Here is a 17,646-nt window from a genome sequence, read left to right as displayed (position 1 = left end):
GTTAGTTTTCAGAATATTCCTTCTCATATCATATCAAGCTAGAGTGTCATTAAACTTATTACACATGTAGAAAATTCTGTCACAGACATTGGAGACACGAAAAGGTCGATATATCTGGAAAAACCCGTAAATTAGTCATGCTAGTTATTTAACATTACCAATTCATTCATTGTTTGACGCGTTAATGGCCTAGCTGTTTACTGGCATGAACGCGTCAAGTCTGTTTATGCTAGAACGATTGAAAGTGTCAGATGTACGTAAACTCTTGACCATAAAAACATTTCTTAAATTTCACTGCAACACTAAACCCCGCACGTGCGACATCGGGCAATCGGTGTACGTTTGCATTCGGGATCTTAAGACAATGCGTACATTTTTCTCAACTACGCTGCATTTTGCCGATCACACTGGTTAATGGACAGCGCTCCCATAGGACCTCTCATATTGCTCAGTTCCAGAGACGGGAGAGACGACCAATAGTAGACGCCCCCCCCCTTCAGACACTTCCTGATTTTAGCATGTTCATGCCAAAACCCGGAAGGAAGTGAAAATGAAGGCGTGCATAATCAATCATGCTGCTCAAAGTTGCGCTCTGATTGAACACAAGGAAGAAGAAGGGGTCGCTAGTAGAACTGAATCAGTGAATTATTTAAGAATGACAGATACAATGTACCACCACTTATTCGCATGAAAAGTCACGACATATTCTTATGAAGAAGGAAAAGAGAAAAGTCAATCAGCTGAGTCTTGTAAAGTAGCTTTCTATTTCTGTGCTTCATAATTCAGTTATATTTAGTCTCGTCAGGCCTTTAGAGCCCAAGGAGCTTCCCGTCATATTACTGAAGAGAAAACAAAGAAAGTTCAATCTACTAAAGTGCAAGCAGATCGTGCATGAAAGCTTCCCATTCATGCCTGTGAAGGGAAACAGAGAAGGTCACGCTACAACTAACAAGTAAGTCTTATCATTAGTGTTCGATTCTTTACTTTACGGCCTACTCATACAGGGACCGCAAGCAGTTGGTGTCCAGAAGCTTCCTGCGCAAACTCACTTCGTAAGACTAGCAATCCGTTGCGTGCAATTCCTCTAACCTCTATCTCAGGCTCATGCTCACTCACACGATTCACTTATTTAGAGGCAACTGCAACACGTACCAGGATCACGACTGCAGACAAGAACTGTAGTATTCGTTTCAGAGCACGAAGCAGTCACAAATTCTCTAGTGGCAACATTCAAGAAGTGACGATAGTTTTTATAATCTATCCCTTTTTCCAATAAATCACTATCTAGGCCATTACGTCCAGAGGATCAGACACTTCACAACCTTCTGCTTCTCCAATAGAAGTGAACCTCAACGCCACATTCATCATTGGGAATAATAAAGGTTCATTTATAACCTCTTCAAGAGTAATAATCCCTAAATTGGAAAGTAAATGGAATTAACAGCAATAAGAAATAAATGTGTTAATTATTCAATCAGTGCATTAACCCTTCCACTTGCCCACGCATTCTCCCACACAACATCTAGTGGTTTTTCTTAGTTAATTCTAAACAACATATCAAGAGGATCCAGAGATTTACGACCTCCTACCTCTGCATGTAGTGCACGCTAATACCACGTGACAACCATTACGGAACTGCAAGATCTCACCGATTCTCAGCTCCATCTTAGAATCATTATTATACAGTTTGTAAAATAAAATTCAATAAACATCACGATAAGCAAATGTATTAAATATTGAATTAATGCGCTATCCCTGCCACTTGCCAGCACTTTTTTCTCCCACCAGGCAACTGGTGTACATAGTCTAATGCAATCATCTTTATCCTTCGACCACAGGATAAATTTAATTCTAAATAGAATTTATAAATAGATTATTAATGATCAAATATTGAAATAGAAAAATAGAAATTTCTTTTTTATAGAAAAATTACTTTCGAATGATTAAAATATTTTTATTATTAAGAACAAATATATCACTATTTATGAATTAATTGAAGAACAAAAATCTATCCAGAAGTTGTCTTATTAATAAATTTAAAAAAAAATCAACAAAAAAATATTAGTAATTACCCTAATTAGAAGTGTAAATTAGTAATACCCTATTAGAAATTATAGATATTTATAGCTATTTTTATAATATGTAATTTTCCATAAAATAATTCTGAATAGTCAAATTAAGTTTCTGTAATTTAAAATTTTAATTCTAAAATATTAATTTTCGAACTCGTACAATATAATACAAATAATCTAAATTATTATAGCAAAATATTTTAAATATTTTTAATGTAATACTTGACAAATAATAAAGATTTAAGATACAATTGTACTTCAGAATATCTTTAACTAGAATTTGAGAAATAATTCAATTTTGCCAATTTTCATTCTTAATTAACTTTATTTTGCAATTACATATTTCTTAAAATATAAATATCAAGTATTAAAAAACTATGGAGACACTGATTTCTACATCTTACACAGCCAATTGTATTTAGAACATTTGAAAGAAGAACAAAATGTACAAGATATACGTAGTAAAAGTAAGCATGCTTAAGTGATCATCGAATAATTTCTTAACTGAAGTAGACATGTCTGGGATCAGACTAAAACCTCCCTATGATGGTGGATGGAGGCTTGCTGGCAAGTGGAAGGGACAATGCAATAACTCAACACTGCCTTTTGTGCTTATAGTCTTTACTTTTATTAAATGTAATAAGTAATGAGTAGTTAATAATCTATTAATATTAGAATGAGTGTATGATATAGTGTATATATTAGTGTTTCTTGAGTAGTGGTGGTGACGATGAGTCTGCGCGTATGTGCTTGATAGCCTGGAGGGTTCTTCCGCTTCTTCTTGGGTTGAGTAGTCAATTGAATATAATAATAATAACCAATAGTCAGTGGTCTATGTATGTGAAAATGAATGTATGATACAATGAATAGATGAGAGTTTCTTCGATTAATATTAGCAACAAGAATCCTGTAAGTGTATTCTTGATAGCTTGGTGCTTGATTCTCCTACTCGTAGTTATGAACTCGTAGTGGTAATGGGAGACTCGCGCTGATAAGGGGCAGCGATGATGCCGCCGTTGCCGCTGGCGAGATGAGCGCTGTAGCGGTCTGAGGGAGGGAGGATGTCCGTGTCACGTCACTGCTTGACGGGTAGAAGGATTCCTCGTAGTGTGTTGGAGTCGATCTCAGTTGCATTGATAGTACGTAAGAACGTGTGTAATAGCGTAGCTTACGTGTGTAATAGCGTTACGTACGTATTGGAATCGATCTCTATAGCAGCGTTGATAGGCCTAGTGAGATTGGCTTCCGTTGAGCTGGAGTCGATCTCTGTAGCGTTGGATGGCCGAATGAGCTTGGCTTACGTTGAGCTGTAGTCGATATGTAGAATGGCGATCCGATCTTGATGGATGCTTGATTGAACTAGTAAGAGAGCGAGAGCGACAAGCGCGTCTCCTTAAATATCCTAGTACAGGCTTGCGATTCAGGGGATTACTGGATCACTCTTGTCATGCTGATTGGTAGAGTGACATGACAAGAGTCTAGCCTTGGGGAGTTCGTCGGCCCTTGTTAGTCGGAATTGTAATGTAATATTCGAATATTTTGAGTAGTGAGGCTTTCCGAGTTTGCAAAATTGTTTATGACTCGGCGCGCAAGTGTTTCTAACTAAGCATAGGTGACTTTACCTCTCCCAATTTGTTTACCGCGTAAAATTGCTGTAATCCGTAACAAGACAAAATTGAATAGGCAGTCAAAAATAAGAAAGATGTGATGAGATGCTTATTATATTATAATATATTGTTATATATTATTATTATATTATAATGTATAAAGATATTAACATAAGAGGGGACATACTATTCTAGAAAAATAGAAATAGTGTATTCATAAAAATTCACAATCTTTATCGATACAAAGGGATTCAAAAAACCCAAAATTAAGTAATCTGCTTAAATTGAGATTATATCATTTTAATTAAAGATTTGAAATCTTTTAATAAAATGCAATAAACGCAACTATGCCATATATATATATATATATGTAAAATACATTTAATATTTTGCACGATTTTCTGCATGCAAACAATGTTTCATTATTATAGTATAATAATAAATCTAATGATTCGAATACATTATATCTTATATGTTATAATTTTGTCGTGTATATCCCTTAAAATATAGAGCGTGGTATACTCTGATTCGTTATTTAGGATTAACCAATCGCTAGATTCCATCTGTCTAAATGTCTAGTACTATATTCAGCAAGGTTGTTGTTCGATTACATTAATATATGAAAGAATTAGTGATCACGGAAACCTTTAAAATTGTAATATGTTTCTATTAAATACATATCTTCTTATTGTATCTTTATCAACTGTATTTGCAGAAGTTTTCTTTGAAGAACAATTTCTTGATGGCAAGTAGTAAAATTTAATTTTATCGTATTTTAGTAGATACAAATTGTTGAAAAGAGTTTTATTCGTTTGCATTAATTATTTTATGATTGGACGACTCATTTCTTTTTTTTTAATTTAATTACTATATTCGAAAAAAAATTTATATTTTTTATATAATGCAAACTTAAATTTAATGTTAACCTCAAAATATTTTGTATTTTGTATTTTATATCATGTTGGAATAAGTAATATATTTTCATCAGTCGGTAATCGAACAAAATGTGGTGATATATTTTTACTGTTAAAAACAAATATGTTGAAGAAAATTGCAATGAAAAATAATTGGTTATTAATTTGAAATTGTATTTTTTGTTTTATGTGATTGTATAATTTTTTTAGTTTTTATTTATTTATTTTCTTTTATATGTATCAAACATAATATAAGTTAATTAAATAGTTGTAAATATACTAAAAATGTATTATTGCTATGAAAAATACTCAATATTAAAATAAATTATAAATAATAAAATAACAAAAATAAATAACAAAAATATTATAGTTGAATATAAATGTTTTTTGTAAAATTTGAATCAAATTATTTAGAAGATGATATTTAATATATTTATAATAGTATATGTAAAATGAATTTTTGTGACAGTGTATGACTTAAATTATTCATAATCGAGTAAAATATCTTCACACCAAGCATATTAATATGTTAATCAATCTTTTTAATTTTTTTTTCTTATGTAGATATAAAAACTATATAAACAGGCTTTTTGTGTAAATAAATACTAAAGTAATATAAATAAAGAATAAGAGATTATGATGAAATAAAATTTATAAATTTTAATAATAGAAGAAAGAAAATTTAATTCAATTATATAAAATATATAATAGTTACATAATTATAATAAAAGTAGAATTAAATTTAGTAGTTAATGGAAATAAAGTTTTTTTTAATTAAATGATATTTAAATAAATAATATATTAATTGATATTAAATTATAATTCTGTGTGCATGTCAATATATAAATATTAGGCCAAAAACAATGTAAATATGAGATTGCTTTAAGAAAGAATAATATTAGTCGATTAAATATAAAAAAAATAATATTATTTATTACTTAAATAATGTATATAATTACAGTACTTCATAAAATATTATTTGATTTAATAATAGTATATATAATGAAAATAAAAAATTTAAAATATCTAATGCATTTATCTATTTTATCTGTATTTCAAAATATCTTTTATATCAGATTATAAAGTTTTATTTAAATTATATAATTATGAAATAAAAATGAAGACTCACTTAATATATTAACAAATTTTAATTTTAGTATAAATAATCTACTTAATCAAGTATCAATTATGAAAGAAATTTCAAAAATATAATTTTTTTATTTAAATTTATTAAAATATCCAGTATTAATGATTATTAATATTAATAATTATAATTGCATTAATATTTAATATTAAAGTTTGAATTATTTTTCATTATTAGTTTGTAGTTATAGAACACAATTTTGTTAAATTTTTTTAAGTGGCCCTATATTTTTAAAGTAAAATTTTAAATTTTATATAAAAACAAGTTAAATTTTTCCTTATTCTCATATTACATCAAATTTTCTTAAAATTTTGATTTGTTAATATAATTAATACAATTTCAGTTATTTCATATTACAATTTATTCAGTTATTTCAGTTATTTCAGATTAGATTCAATGAAATATCTTCCATTCAACATCATTTAATTATTGATTTATTTAAAATATTTTATATAATTTAAGTTTTTATAATAACAATATTACTAACATTCATATGCTTTATTAATAATACATGTGTTGATTAATATAATATTTTTTATGGTTTTTACTTAATATGCATTACAATATATCTGTATTATTAAGTGCAGAGTGTATTAAATATATATGATTGCTTAATAATAAATTCAAAGTAATTTACAATGAATATAAAATGTTAATATATTGTTATAATATGTAATTTAGAAAACTATAGTTACAGCTGAGATTTTTTTTTAGAAATTTATAAATTTGGTATTGAGTCAAAGTAAACAATTTTTGTATAATTGTAAAAATATATGTTGATGAAATCTGAATATATTAAAATAATTATTTTATATGTTTTGATTTACAATATAATCTAAGTGTTAATACTTAAATATAGATAATATATATTTTAATATATTTTTAAAAAATAGAATTTATCCTATTACTGTTTGCAGCCAATTATAAAATTTAGTGATTATTTAAAAAATAAATGTAGCCTGTAGAAAGGAATTATTTCTGGAACTGTATAAAATGTAAACACACTAATAAAAAAGAAAAGAATTTATAAACATCGATCTATTTCATTAGATAGTATCTAAGACATCATTATGAAAAATTTTGCTTTATTAAAAAAATTCAATAGCTTAACCAATGGTGTTTTCAGCTCTTTTTGTCTTATGTATCTTGGTATGATAATGAAATGCAGAAAATGAACAATAATCTTAAAATATTACGTAGCAACAATGAAAAATTTTAAAGAATTAATATATGATTTCGTTTAATAATTGTCTACAGATAAGAAACTAACAAAAGAAATAAAAACTATTAACATAACATGTTTTCATTGTAAGATATTTTCGAATATAAATTTCTGAAATGATGTTAGTAATTATTATAAATTAAAACTTTAATTAAATGATAGATCATTTTTAAAGAAAAAATATATTAAGACATTAATTATAATAAACTGGAATTTATATATAATTTTGTAAAAAGTAAGCATTGTTTACGTTACATTGGAAATACAAACTTTTTTATTTGCTTATTTACAATTTGATTAAAATTTAATACCAAAGCAAAATACCATATAATTTTGTTTAACTTTATAATTTAAATTTTCTATTGTGTTTAAATGGAATACAATCTTATCAAAGTAAACATAACTGTTTCAAGATAAAGAACTTTTTATCGACATTAACGAGTTAACATTTCTAAGACAGATAGATTCAAATATAATAAACTATCTCTAAAACGATCGATATTTTAAAACGCGTTTCAAAATTGTATCGTTTGTCTACAACTTTTAACATTGATGCAATTTGTATGTCAAATTACAGAATGTTCAAAAACTTCTTTAACAATAATATTTAAAGAAATTAATATTTGGAACTCCCAATACTTTTGGAATTTACAATTGCCATTCTTTTTGGTGAATATAAAGTTATTAATGATTTGCATGTTGGACACCTAAATGAATAAGTTACATGTGGAAATATAATATAATCATATACAATATTTCATCAGCTGTATGTTTTTTATTGACTTATTGTTTAATTATTTTTTTATATTTATGTTGAAAACTAGATTGCATATAATTATTGTTCTCAGTTTTACATTTTAATTAATTTTTTACTTATATTTTTTCTTGTATTTTTTATGTATATAATTTTATATAATTTTTATTTAAATATTATAATCATTAATATTCATATTTCTAATTATAGCTTTGAACTATTCTTTTATATTGTAATAAGCACAATCTAACAAATGTTGTGTATATAAATAACATTGTAATTTACATTACATTTTTCAACACAGTGTGTGTGTAATTTTATTAGAAATTTTGATATTGTTATGGCAGTACCACAATATTTTACTGTTATTGTTGTAATTATGTTAGATTAAATAATCGAGTCAAAAGTAAACTAAATCAATTGTATAGTTAGAATTAAATTGTATAACTATACAAAAAAGTAATTAAATTAAGTTAGAATAGTAAAAAAAAAAAATAAATCTATCATTTAATGTAACTGATCAAATTTTTACATCATAAGTTAATGATAAGAACTCCATTATTTTAAACACTAAATATATTGTTAGAAATTTTTATATTTTTATCGATATTGCAATTTTCAAATAACATGAATAATAATTTTCAGTTCTTTTAAAAATTGAAGAATTTTGTGTATAAATTATTTAAGCAAATCTGTATAAAAAATATTTTTATTATCCATATTCATCTTCTTTTTTAATGAATATTTTTTAAACTAAAGCTTAAAGATAATTTTTTCAATTTTTAGGTATATTTATGACATTAAAAAATTTTTTTAATTAATTACGAATATATTTTAAAGAAATGTACTGATTGCCTATTATTTGTATATGCTATTTTTTTATTAACATATACTATTGTATTGCAGATACATGGGAAAAGAATTGGATATATTCTGAACATCCAGAACAAGAATTTGGAAAATTTGTTTTAAGTTATGGAAAATTTTGGAATGATCCAGATAATGATAAAGGTTACCAAAAATTTAATTCAGAAATATAATTATTTATTTTCTAACTATTTCTATAAAACAGACCACTGATGTTATTTATAGTTTGGTTGTTAGCTTATAAAAAAAAAAAAAAAATCCAAATGTCAATATTATCATATCTTGTTACCTGCTTACTTGGTGGAATAAATATATTTGAATGCCTGATTCTCTCTATAGCATATTGTATATACTTACATTACGCTATTATGTTATCGGCTTAGAAAATGTAACGATTATTTGTACCAATACTCACCAAGTATTTAAATTCAAACTAATATATAGTTATTCTGGTAATAAATGCATCAATATAGAATTTGTATTTCAAGTCAATTATAAAATAATATACATTATAAATAAAATCGTAATATACAAATTTCATACTATATTAATATATTCGCTTTTTTAATATTAGATTGATTACATTATTTAAAAGAAGTTTATTCATTAAATATTCTGTACTAACTTTTTATTCGTCTACAAATTAAAAACGATGGATCTATAGAAGCATTTAATATGAGTCTTATATAATGTTTAAGAATTAAAAATTTGTTTATTTACTAATTTGCATTATGCCTGTTATCTAGAAAATCACATCTAACATATCAGTTAAGGGTACAACGATATTATATTAAACCACGATTTCAATATTATTTCAAAGAAAAATATTTTTTTGGTACTCAGCTGCTTATAATATAACAATTGTATAGTTTAATATATATAAAATTCGTAAATACAAAATTAGATAAATATTTTAATAAGTAAAGTCTTAATACCAAAATGATAAAAAATAATACAATTATCTAAGAGAAATTATCATAATATAGTACATATAGATTAATTCAATATATGGAAATTTAATTACTTCATAGTAATACTTATTTGGAATAATTTCCAAGATATTTAATTAATTATTTTGGTTATACTTTCTGTAAGTTACAAATAATTAATGTTTATTTAAAGTGAGTAAAAGTAAATAATTTAGTAACTTAACTGTTAAGAATGAACTATATATCGATAAATAAAATCATATTGAAAAAACAGAAAAATAATTATAACATTCAAGTGTTCTAACATTATGAGAAGCTCTGGCATCTCAAGATTAATTGTACATTGTTATCTATCAACAGTAGAGCAGTTAACTTTCCACACTGAGAACAATATTGAAGCTTTTCTTTAGATATCTGTAAAGTTGAACATAACATAATTAGTTAATAGTCTCAATGAACACTGCTAGATTACTGTATATACTTTACTGTTTTATAGCATTGTAGGATGCAATGCCTTATATTTATTTATGTTAATCTTTCTCCTTTCCTTACAACTAAATCATATCTTTTCTTCTTTTGTACCTTTATCCTTTTGCACAGAATGTACAATAATATATTAAAAAGTATATACGAAGTGATACTACAAGCATGTCAATACATTCTAATTGAATTATTTTTATATTTAAACCTATTAGTAGTAGTACTTAAGTAGTTTTATGTTACATTAGTATAATAATAATCAGCCACAATAATTTAAATTATTAAAGAAGATTAATTAATATTAAAATTTCACGTAGTTATTCTATTTCAATAAAATTATAACATTTAGTCTAATTTATAATTCTATTTTGAATATTGAATATTTAAATGCCTTCATATATATAATGAAATGTAGCAAGGAGGCCTGAAAAGTAATTGAAAATATGGTTGTACTACGTGTGATTTACTGGAATAATTATTAATTTTGTAATATAAAATAAATTTTTCATCCGTTTTTGGTTGTATTAAATACACTAATTACTACTACTACTTATGCTTTCTGATTAGTATATTGTATGAATGTATTGAGTCACTGTTAAAATTCTATAACACTATCTTTTATAGCAAGACTCTTTTATGTAAAAATCAATCGTACTAATGAATAAGTGAAGAAATGTTATATAAGATGTAAAATTAACATTGTGTAAGTCCACCACAATAATTAGATACACTTATTGTTTTCGTAATACCTATCAATATAACTTTTTAATATTTCAATTTAAAATATCAATTTGTATCTAAGAATTATTTAAATGATATTTGAATATCTTCCTATTTAAAATTAATTAATTCCGAATGTTGCTTATATAAATCATCTTGTATGTGTATTCAAAATTGAATGCATTTACAGATAGATCAATAGTTAATTTAGAATTTGTAAACTAACTACCTTTTAAATTAAAGAAAACGGAAAACATTTGTATAATATAACAATATTAAATTTTTTTTTTAATCTACAGGATTTATAATTTAGAAAGTGATAGTTACAAAATGATTTTAAAATCAAATATTTTTTAAAGAAATTTATTGTAGAATATCTTAACCGCACACTTTAGATCTTTTTTTCTATTTTGAATAAGAATTCTTAATGTTAAAAATTGTTTGTTTAAGAATATATAGTTTTGAATATATCGTTTACAATGATTTCTCATTACAAAAGATTGTTTATATATATATATATATATATATATATATATATATATATAGAATATAACTGATTATTCGATTATTTTATGTAGTTGTAATGCAATGTGGGTATATATGTCACTTGTAGGAACTTGTTTTAATAGAAGAACATGAGCTTTGTAAATTGTTATAAAACAAATACTAAATCATAATTATAACTATATATAAATACTTTGAGTAGCACGTATTCGTACGGTTATGAAGATGATAAATACCAATAAAATACAGTATGTCATTAAGAACAACTAGTATTTGAAGAGGAGGGAGTATTCTCTTATTTATTCGTTTTTTAAAAATTCGATAACAAAAACTAGTAAACAAGTAAAATTATATAAATATTTTTCTTTATATATATATATATTATATAGAAAAAAATTTTCATTATGCAATATATAGAATTGATACGGATAAAAAGTTTTAAAATTAAAGTTCCAAATTGTTAATTATTAAATGGTTAATTATATATATATATATATATAATTTGTAATAATTATGACAAAATTAAAATATGGATAAGAAATAAATGCATTTTGAAAACTAATGAATTGTGTATAATTGATTTGTTGTAGCTAATTCTATTTTTTTTTTTATATAAAAAGTAGTTTATTAAAAGTATAAGCAATATAATATGCATTTATTTCAAATATTTTGATTCTTACATGAATTTTTTAGTAATTTTTTTCAGTAATGAATCTAAATGTCATTAATAAATTAAGTGCTATTAAAAATTGATAAATTTATTCAATTACGTGGAAAACTGTAGAACTAAAAGGCAATTAATCAAAATAGAAAATTATTTAATTTGAGGTTTACAGTGTTCTTTTAATAATAAACATTAAACCATTGTTTTTTACTTTTATTTCATAGAAAAATTATAGTATTTTTTTAATATAATGATTTTGTAAATACATTGGTCCCTTTTCATTAATATTTCAAGGACTCATGCTATTTTTTAAGACTTCTTGCTTATTCGATTCAATATTGAAGCTATTTTTACAAGTTTTAGTGTTAGGAACTTCTAAACATTTACAATTATGTAAGCTGAATATAGAAAACAATCTTAAATAATCTCAACAAAAAGAAAAAAATATACTAGAATATTTGAAATCGTTAAGTAAATATACTTTTCGAGTAAAATTTTGATTCCGCATTTTTACTTTATTAAAATGTATTATCGTTCAAGTTTTTTTAAGTAATAACTATGTTTTTTTAATATAAGAGTAAATTATAGTTTACTTATTTAATTAGTTAATTATAAGAGTAAATAATAATATACATCTTCCTTTACTAAGAAGAGAATTTTGGAAAAATAACACCATTATTTACTCAGCAGTAAATTAAAATATTTTATCTATAACATTAGAATTGTTTCTAAAATTTATTTATTAAAATTTTGTTATGTAGTATATACATGTTTTTAAAAATACGGTTCCTATTTGAATTGAAAATTGTAGATTATTAAATATAATTTTTTTAGGAATACAAACTTCTCAAGATGCAAGGTTTTATGCTGCAAGTCGAAAATTCGCTCCATTTACCAACGAAGAAAAGTCGCTCGTTTTACAATTTAGTGTAAAACATGAACAAAATATCGATTGTGGAGGAGGATATATCAAAGTGTTTGATTGTTCGTTAGAACAGAATGACATGCATGGAGACAGTCCATATCTTATTATGTTTGGTAAAATTTATAAATATGTATAAATTTATTTTTAATTATATATTAGATTAATAATATACTACAAATAAAATATTTTAAAATAATATATATATTGTATTAACAGAAATATTACTCTTTATTATCATGAAGATATTTATAAGATCGTATTTAAACTTTCTTTCAAAACAGCACATATTTTAAGTTATAACACTTATTAATACAGTAAAACTTTTACATTTGAATTATAAGAATCAGTATATTAAATTGCGCGGTAGGTTTGATAATACAATTAATATATCTACTATTTTTGAAGATACAGTAAATATCAAACGCCTTATTCTTGTAATTTATATATAATGCAATGAAAATTATGTATATTCTAAATTCGACGACTCAAGTATTATAAGTCTTTCCTTAAGTATTCAGTATGTAACGAAATACCACTAAAAAAAGCTTGCTAAAAAATATATTTTAAAAACAAAAATGAAAAGTACATGTTATTTTCATTATATTTATCTTCTAATTTGTTTAATTATACTATAAAAATTTATATAATTGTTTGATTATACAAAAAAGTAAAAACTGACTCATCTGTAAATTTATTAAAACTATCAAAGAACTAAAGCTGCAACATAATATTAATATGGTCTACCAGTTTGCAGCAGAATGGGATTATATTATTTATATTTGATTATATCAAATTATACAGCCAGATAAATTGCAATAGAGAGATTGATCAACCATATAAAAATTAGATGAATTATTTATTTCAATACTCTCTATAACACTGTCTAATAATTACGTAATAAAACAAATTAAAATGGTACACAATGTGCCATGATTATTATGAAATATAATAATTAATATATTGTGCTCAATTAAAATTTTAAATAGTAAATTCTTTATCATCTTATTAATAAATCTGGGCCAACATTTTTAACAAACTATATTTTATTACTACTTTTCTGTTTAGAGCGTTTTCTAGTTATAATAAAAAACCAGTTATGTAGTTGTTATGAATTCATTATTAATCTTAAGTGAAATTCTGGATTTTTTTAGTTTTTTTTTTTTGTATTAATCTATGAATTAGTTTTGACAGAAATCAATAAAATTTTAGAAAATTATCAACATTGACTTTGAATTACTTATAATTATAAAAAATTATAAAATTATAAAAGTCTTAACGATGTTTAAAGAGAAAACAATTTTAGATACTTTATTTGGAATAAAATAACATTTAATTTTGACTTCACTAAAATCGTCAGAGTAACTATAATTAATATAGTTGTCTTTGAGTTTTATCACTTATTGATTAAATGAATTTAAACAAGAAATTCTAAGCTCTTTGTATATAATCGGTCTGTTAATGTCATCCATATTGTTTATATAACAAACACTGTATCATAGTTTTAAGATACTGTATTTTTAATAATATGGACTTATTAATGTTTTGTTTGTCTATTATTAGTATTATATTAAATTATTATTATTAAATTATAGTAAACAAAAATATAACTTATAATACTTAAATTTTGTTTTGAAATATATAGAAAATTATAAAATCACTCTGTTTTAGGACCTGACATTTGTGGACCTGGAACAAAAAAAGTACATGTAATTTTTAATTATAAAAATAGAAATCTTCTGATTAATAAGGATATACGTTGTAAAGATGATGTGTACACTCATTTATATACACTCATCATTAAACCAGATAATACATATGAGGTAAAGATAATTTTTTTAATTCATTAAAAACTTTGTATTAAATGCATTATGTCTTGTCTGTACTTAATAAACGTTCACTTTCTTCAAATTTAGATACTTGACATAAATTTTATAATACAAAGTAAGCTCATAAAAATCTTGTTTCTTACTGTATAATGTATTTATTAGAAATTTTAGTTATGAAGATATATTAGTTTAATAATATTTTTGTAAATAAATGATTAGGTTCTTATTGATAATGAAAAAGTAGAATCTGGTTCACTTGAAACAGATTGGGATTTTCTGCCACCAAAAAAAATTAAAGATCCTTCCCAGTCAAAGCCCACAAATTGGGATGATAGACCTACAATTCAAGATCCAGATGATAAGAAACCTGATGATTGGGACAAGCCAGAACATATATCGGATCCCGATGCTACAAAACCAGAAGACTGGGATGATGAGATGGATGGCGAATGGGAAGCTCCTATGATTGATAATCCAGAATTTAAGGTAAAAATATTAAATATCATAGTAATTATTAAATATTATTTTTCATAAATTATTTTTAGGGAGAATGGAAACCGAAACAAATAGATAATCCAAAATATGAAGGGCCTTGGATACATCCAGAAATTGATAATCCTGAATATATTCCCGATCCAGATTTATATAAAAGAAAAGAAATATGCGCCGTTGGATTTGATTTATGGCAAGTTAAATCAGGCACAATTTTTGATAACATTCTTCTAACAGATGATCCTGATTATGCTCAACGATTCGCAGAAAATGTTTGGAAACCTACTATTGTAAGGATTATTATTTCTTATTTATGTTATTTAAATTTCTTATACATATGTAGTTTAGATATAAATAGCTTAACTATTAAGCCATAATAATAATATGAAAATAACTAAAAATTGAATAATGTAATTAGTAGTTCTTTCCTCTATTAATAAAGTTTGTGACATAATTTTAAGCGAAATTTATTTATTGATAAATGTTTGAAGATGTAGAAAGCTATTGTTTTAAAGTATTTGTTAACTTCATACAAAAAATTATTTATCAATTCCAATATTCAATTAAGTAGTTTGAATGAAGTAAGAAGTTGTAATGAAACAGCTATTTCGTTATTGATGAAGCTGTATTAACTATAATAAACGTGGTAAAATGAAGGAAAAAAAATATGTAAAATTTAGTTCGATTAGTTCTTGAAATGATATGTGTGTGTCATAATGATAATTTGGAATTTATACTAGAATATTCTAGTAAGTTTACATTATTCGATTTTAATCTACATTGGTAAATCAAATTGTTTGAAATGTAATATTTTTTATCAAGTGATTTAGTTTTTAACTCAATTTGAGCAAATCTTGCCCTTGTTACTAATATACTTATAGAATATAATATTGATGTAGTGGTTATAGTGTAAATAATCTCTCTCTCCCTCTCTCTCTCTCTCTCTCAACATCTTATCTTTATAATGCATACTTCTACTTATTTATCCCTGTTTTATACATTGCAATGTCCGAATATTTACATGAATTTTTAGCTTTTAATATATTTAAATGTCTTATAACATTTAAAAATTGATAATTTATACAAATATATACAAATAGGAAGGAGAGAAGAAAATGAAAGAAAGTCAAGATGAAAAGGAAAAGAAGCAAAGAGAACAAGAAGCCAAAGAAAGTATAGAAGATAAAGAAGCTATTGATGAAGATGAAGATGAAGATGAGGAGGTACAAAATAATGTAATTCCAGAAGTAGAGGTATATAGATGTTTCTATATTTTTTAAATTATTAAGTTTAATGAACATGTATATATAAAGTTATTACAAGTTTTTCTTTTGCATAATTTATAATGGACTTATTTTTATAAATAAAAACGAATGTTAGTAATGGCATCATCTCATTCGCAGGATTTATAAGTTATAAATATATTTAATAATAAGAAGTTTTTATATATGTTAACATATACCCTTTAATTAGAAAACTAAATTTATCATTGATCTATTTGTCCAAAATAAAAGAAGTATTTCGTTTTATTTAAGAATTAATCAGTGTATAGTGTATAGGTATAGTATAGTTAATGCTTATGTAACTTGATTAATAACATTAATTAATGAAGATCAATCAACTATTTTTTAATTACGAATTTTTAATTATTTTTATAAAAAGTCATTGTTGCACATGTTTTTTTTTAATTTTTCTTCATTAAAAATAACACCTTTCTGCTATTAGTTGATATTTTTTCAATTTGACAGCATTTTTCTTATATTAATCCCACTGTATTTATTTTTATAATTTTTTTAATTTTTATAATTTTTATTACCATTCGAATTTATATTTCTAAAATAGCCGAAATTATGAATGCATATGCTGTATTTCATTATGACCTCATTCATCTCAATTTACTAAATGTACTGTGATATACGTAATTCATAATAAATATTAATTTATTTCATGATTAATGTTACATATTTATTTTTTAACATAACTGCAGTTATGCATTCCGCTCACAGTTAATTTAAAAATAAATACGAAATTTGATATTTTGATTGAATCTATATATTATAAACCAGCGCATCAGATGATCACATTTGTTTGTATAAAAAAATTGCAATTTTTCTATTTTTAATCATAGTGTTTACTACACTAATAATTATATTTTATTATAGGAACACGATGAGCTGTAAGATTACCATTATGAAGCATAATTTTATTTATATTTACGAAAATTTTCATTAAAGATGTTTATATACCAATATCTTATAAATGAAAATTGAATGCAAGGAATGATTGCCTTTGAGTCCTGTAATCATCATTAATTGTCAAACATTTTTAAAATGTACTTCCAACTTTTTCTACTTATTAAATTAAATGTAAAGATGTACAGTTTCATTGATAACATAAAATGATTTTATTTTATAACTAAGATTGGATTATTGATACACTATTCTCAACTACAATAAACTATTCATTTCTGTATCGTCGTTAAATTAGTAGAAATTGTTGTATAAATTTATTTATGTAACGACAGAA

At 24.1% G+C, this 17,646-nt stretch overlaps 1 protein-coding gene across 1 annotated transcript; it reads left to right on the top strand.

Moving 5' to 3' along the window:
• Nucleotides 1-4,286: 4,286 nt before the first annotated feature.
• Nucleotides 4,287-17,539, top strand: Calr (calreticulin). Its single transcript, XM_011504245.1, has 8 exons — nucleotides 4,287-4,424; nucleotides 8,620-8,724; nucleotides 12,712-12,915; nucleotides 14,471-14,622; nucleotides 14,848-15,114; nucleotides 15,174-15,410; nucleotides 16,221-16,373; nucleotides 17,283-17,539. The coding sequence occupies exons 1-8, from the start codon at nucleotides 4,340-4,342 to the stop codon at nucleotides 17,298-17,300; spliced, it is 1,221 nt and encodes a 406-aa protein (XP_011502547.1). The 5' UTR covers nucleotides 4,287-4,339; the 3' UTR covers nucleotides 17,301-17,539.
• Nucleotides 17,540-17,646: the final 107 nt, after the last annotated feature.

The sequence above is a fragment of the Ceratosolen solmsi genome, unplaced genomic scaffold (genome assembly GCF_000503995.2).
Source record: "Ceratosolen solmsi marchali unplaced genomic scaffold, CerSol_1.0 scaffold19, whole genome shotgun sequence".
In the NCBI taxonomy this organism is placed as follows: domain Eukaryota; kingdom Metazoa; phylum Arthropoda; class Insecta; order Hymenoptera; family Agaonidae; genus Ceratosolen; species Ceratosolen solmsi.
The sequence above is the reverse complement of the archived record's forward strand: the minus strand, read 5'-3'. Positions and strand labels throughout refer to the sequence as shown.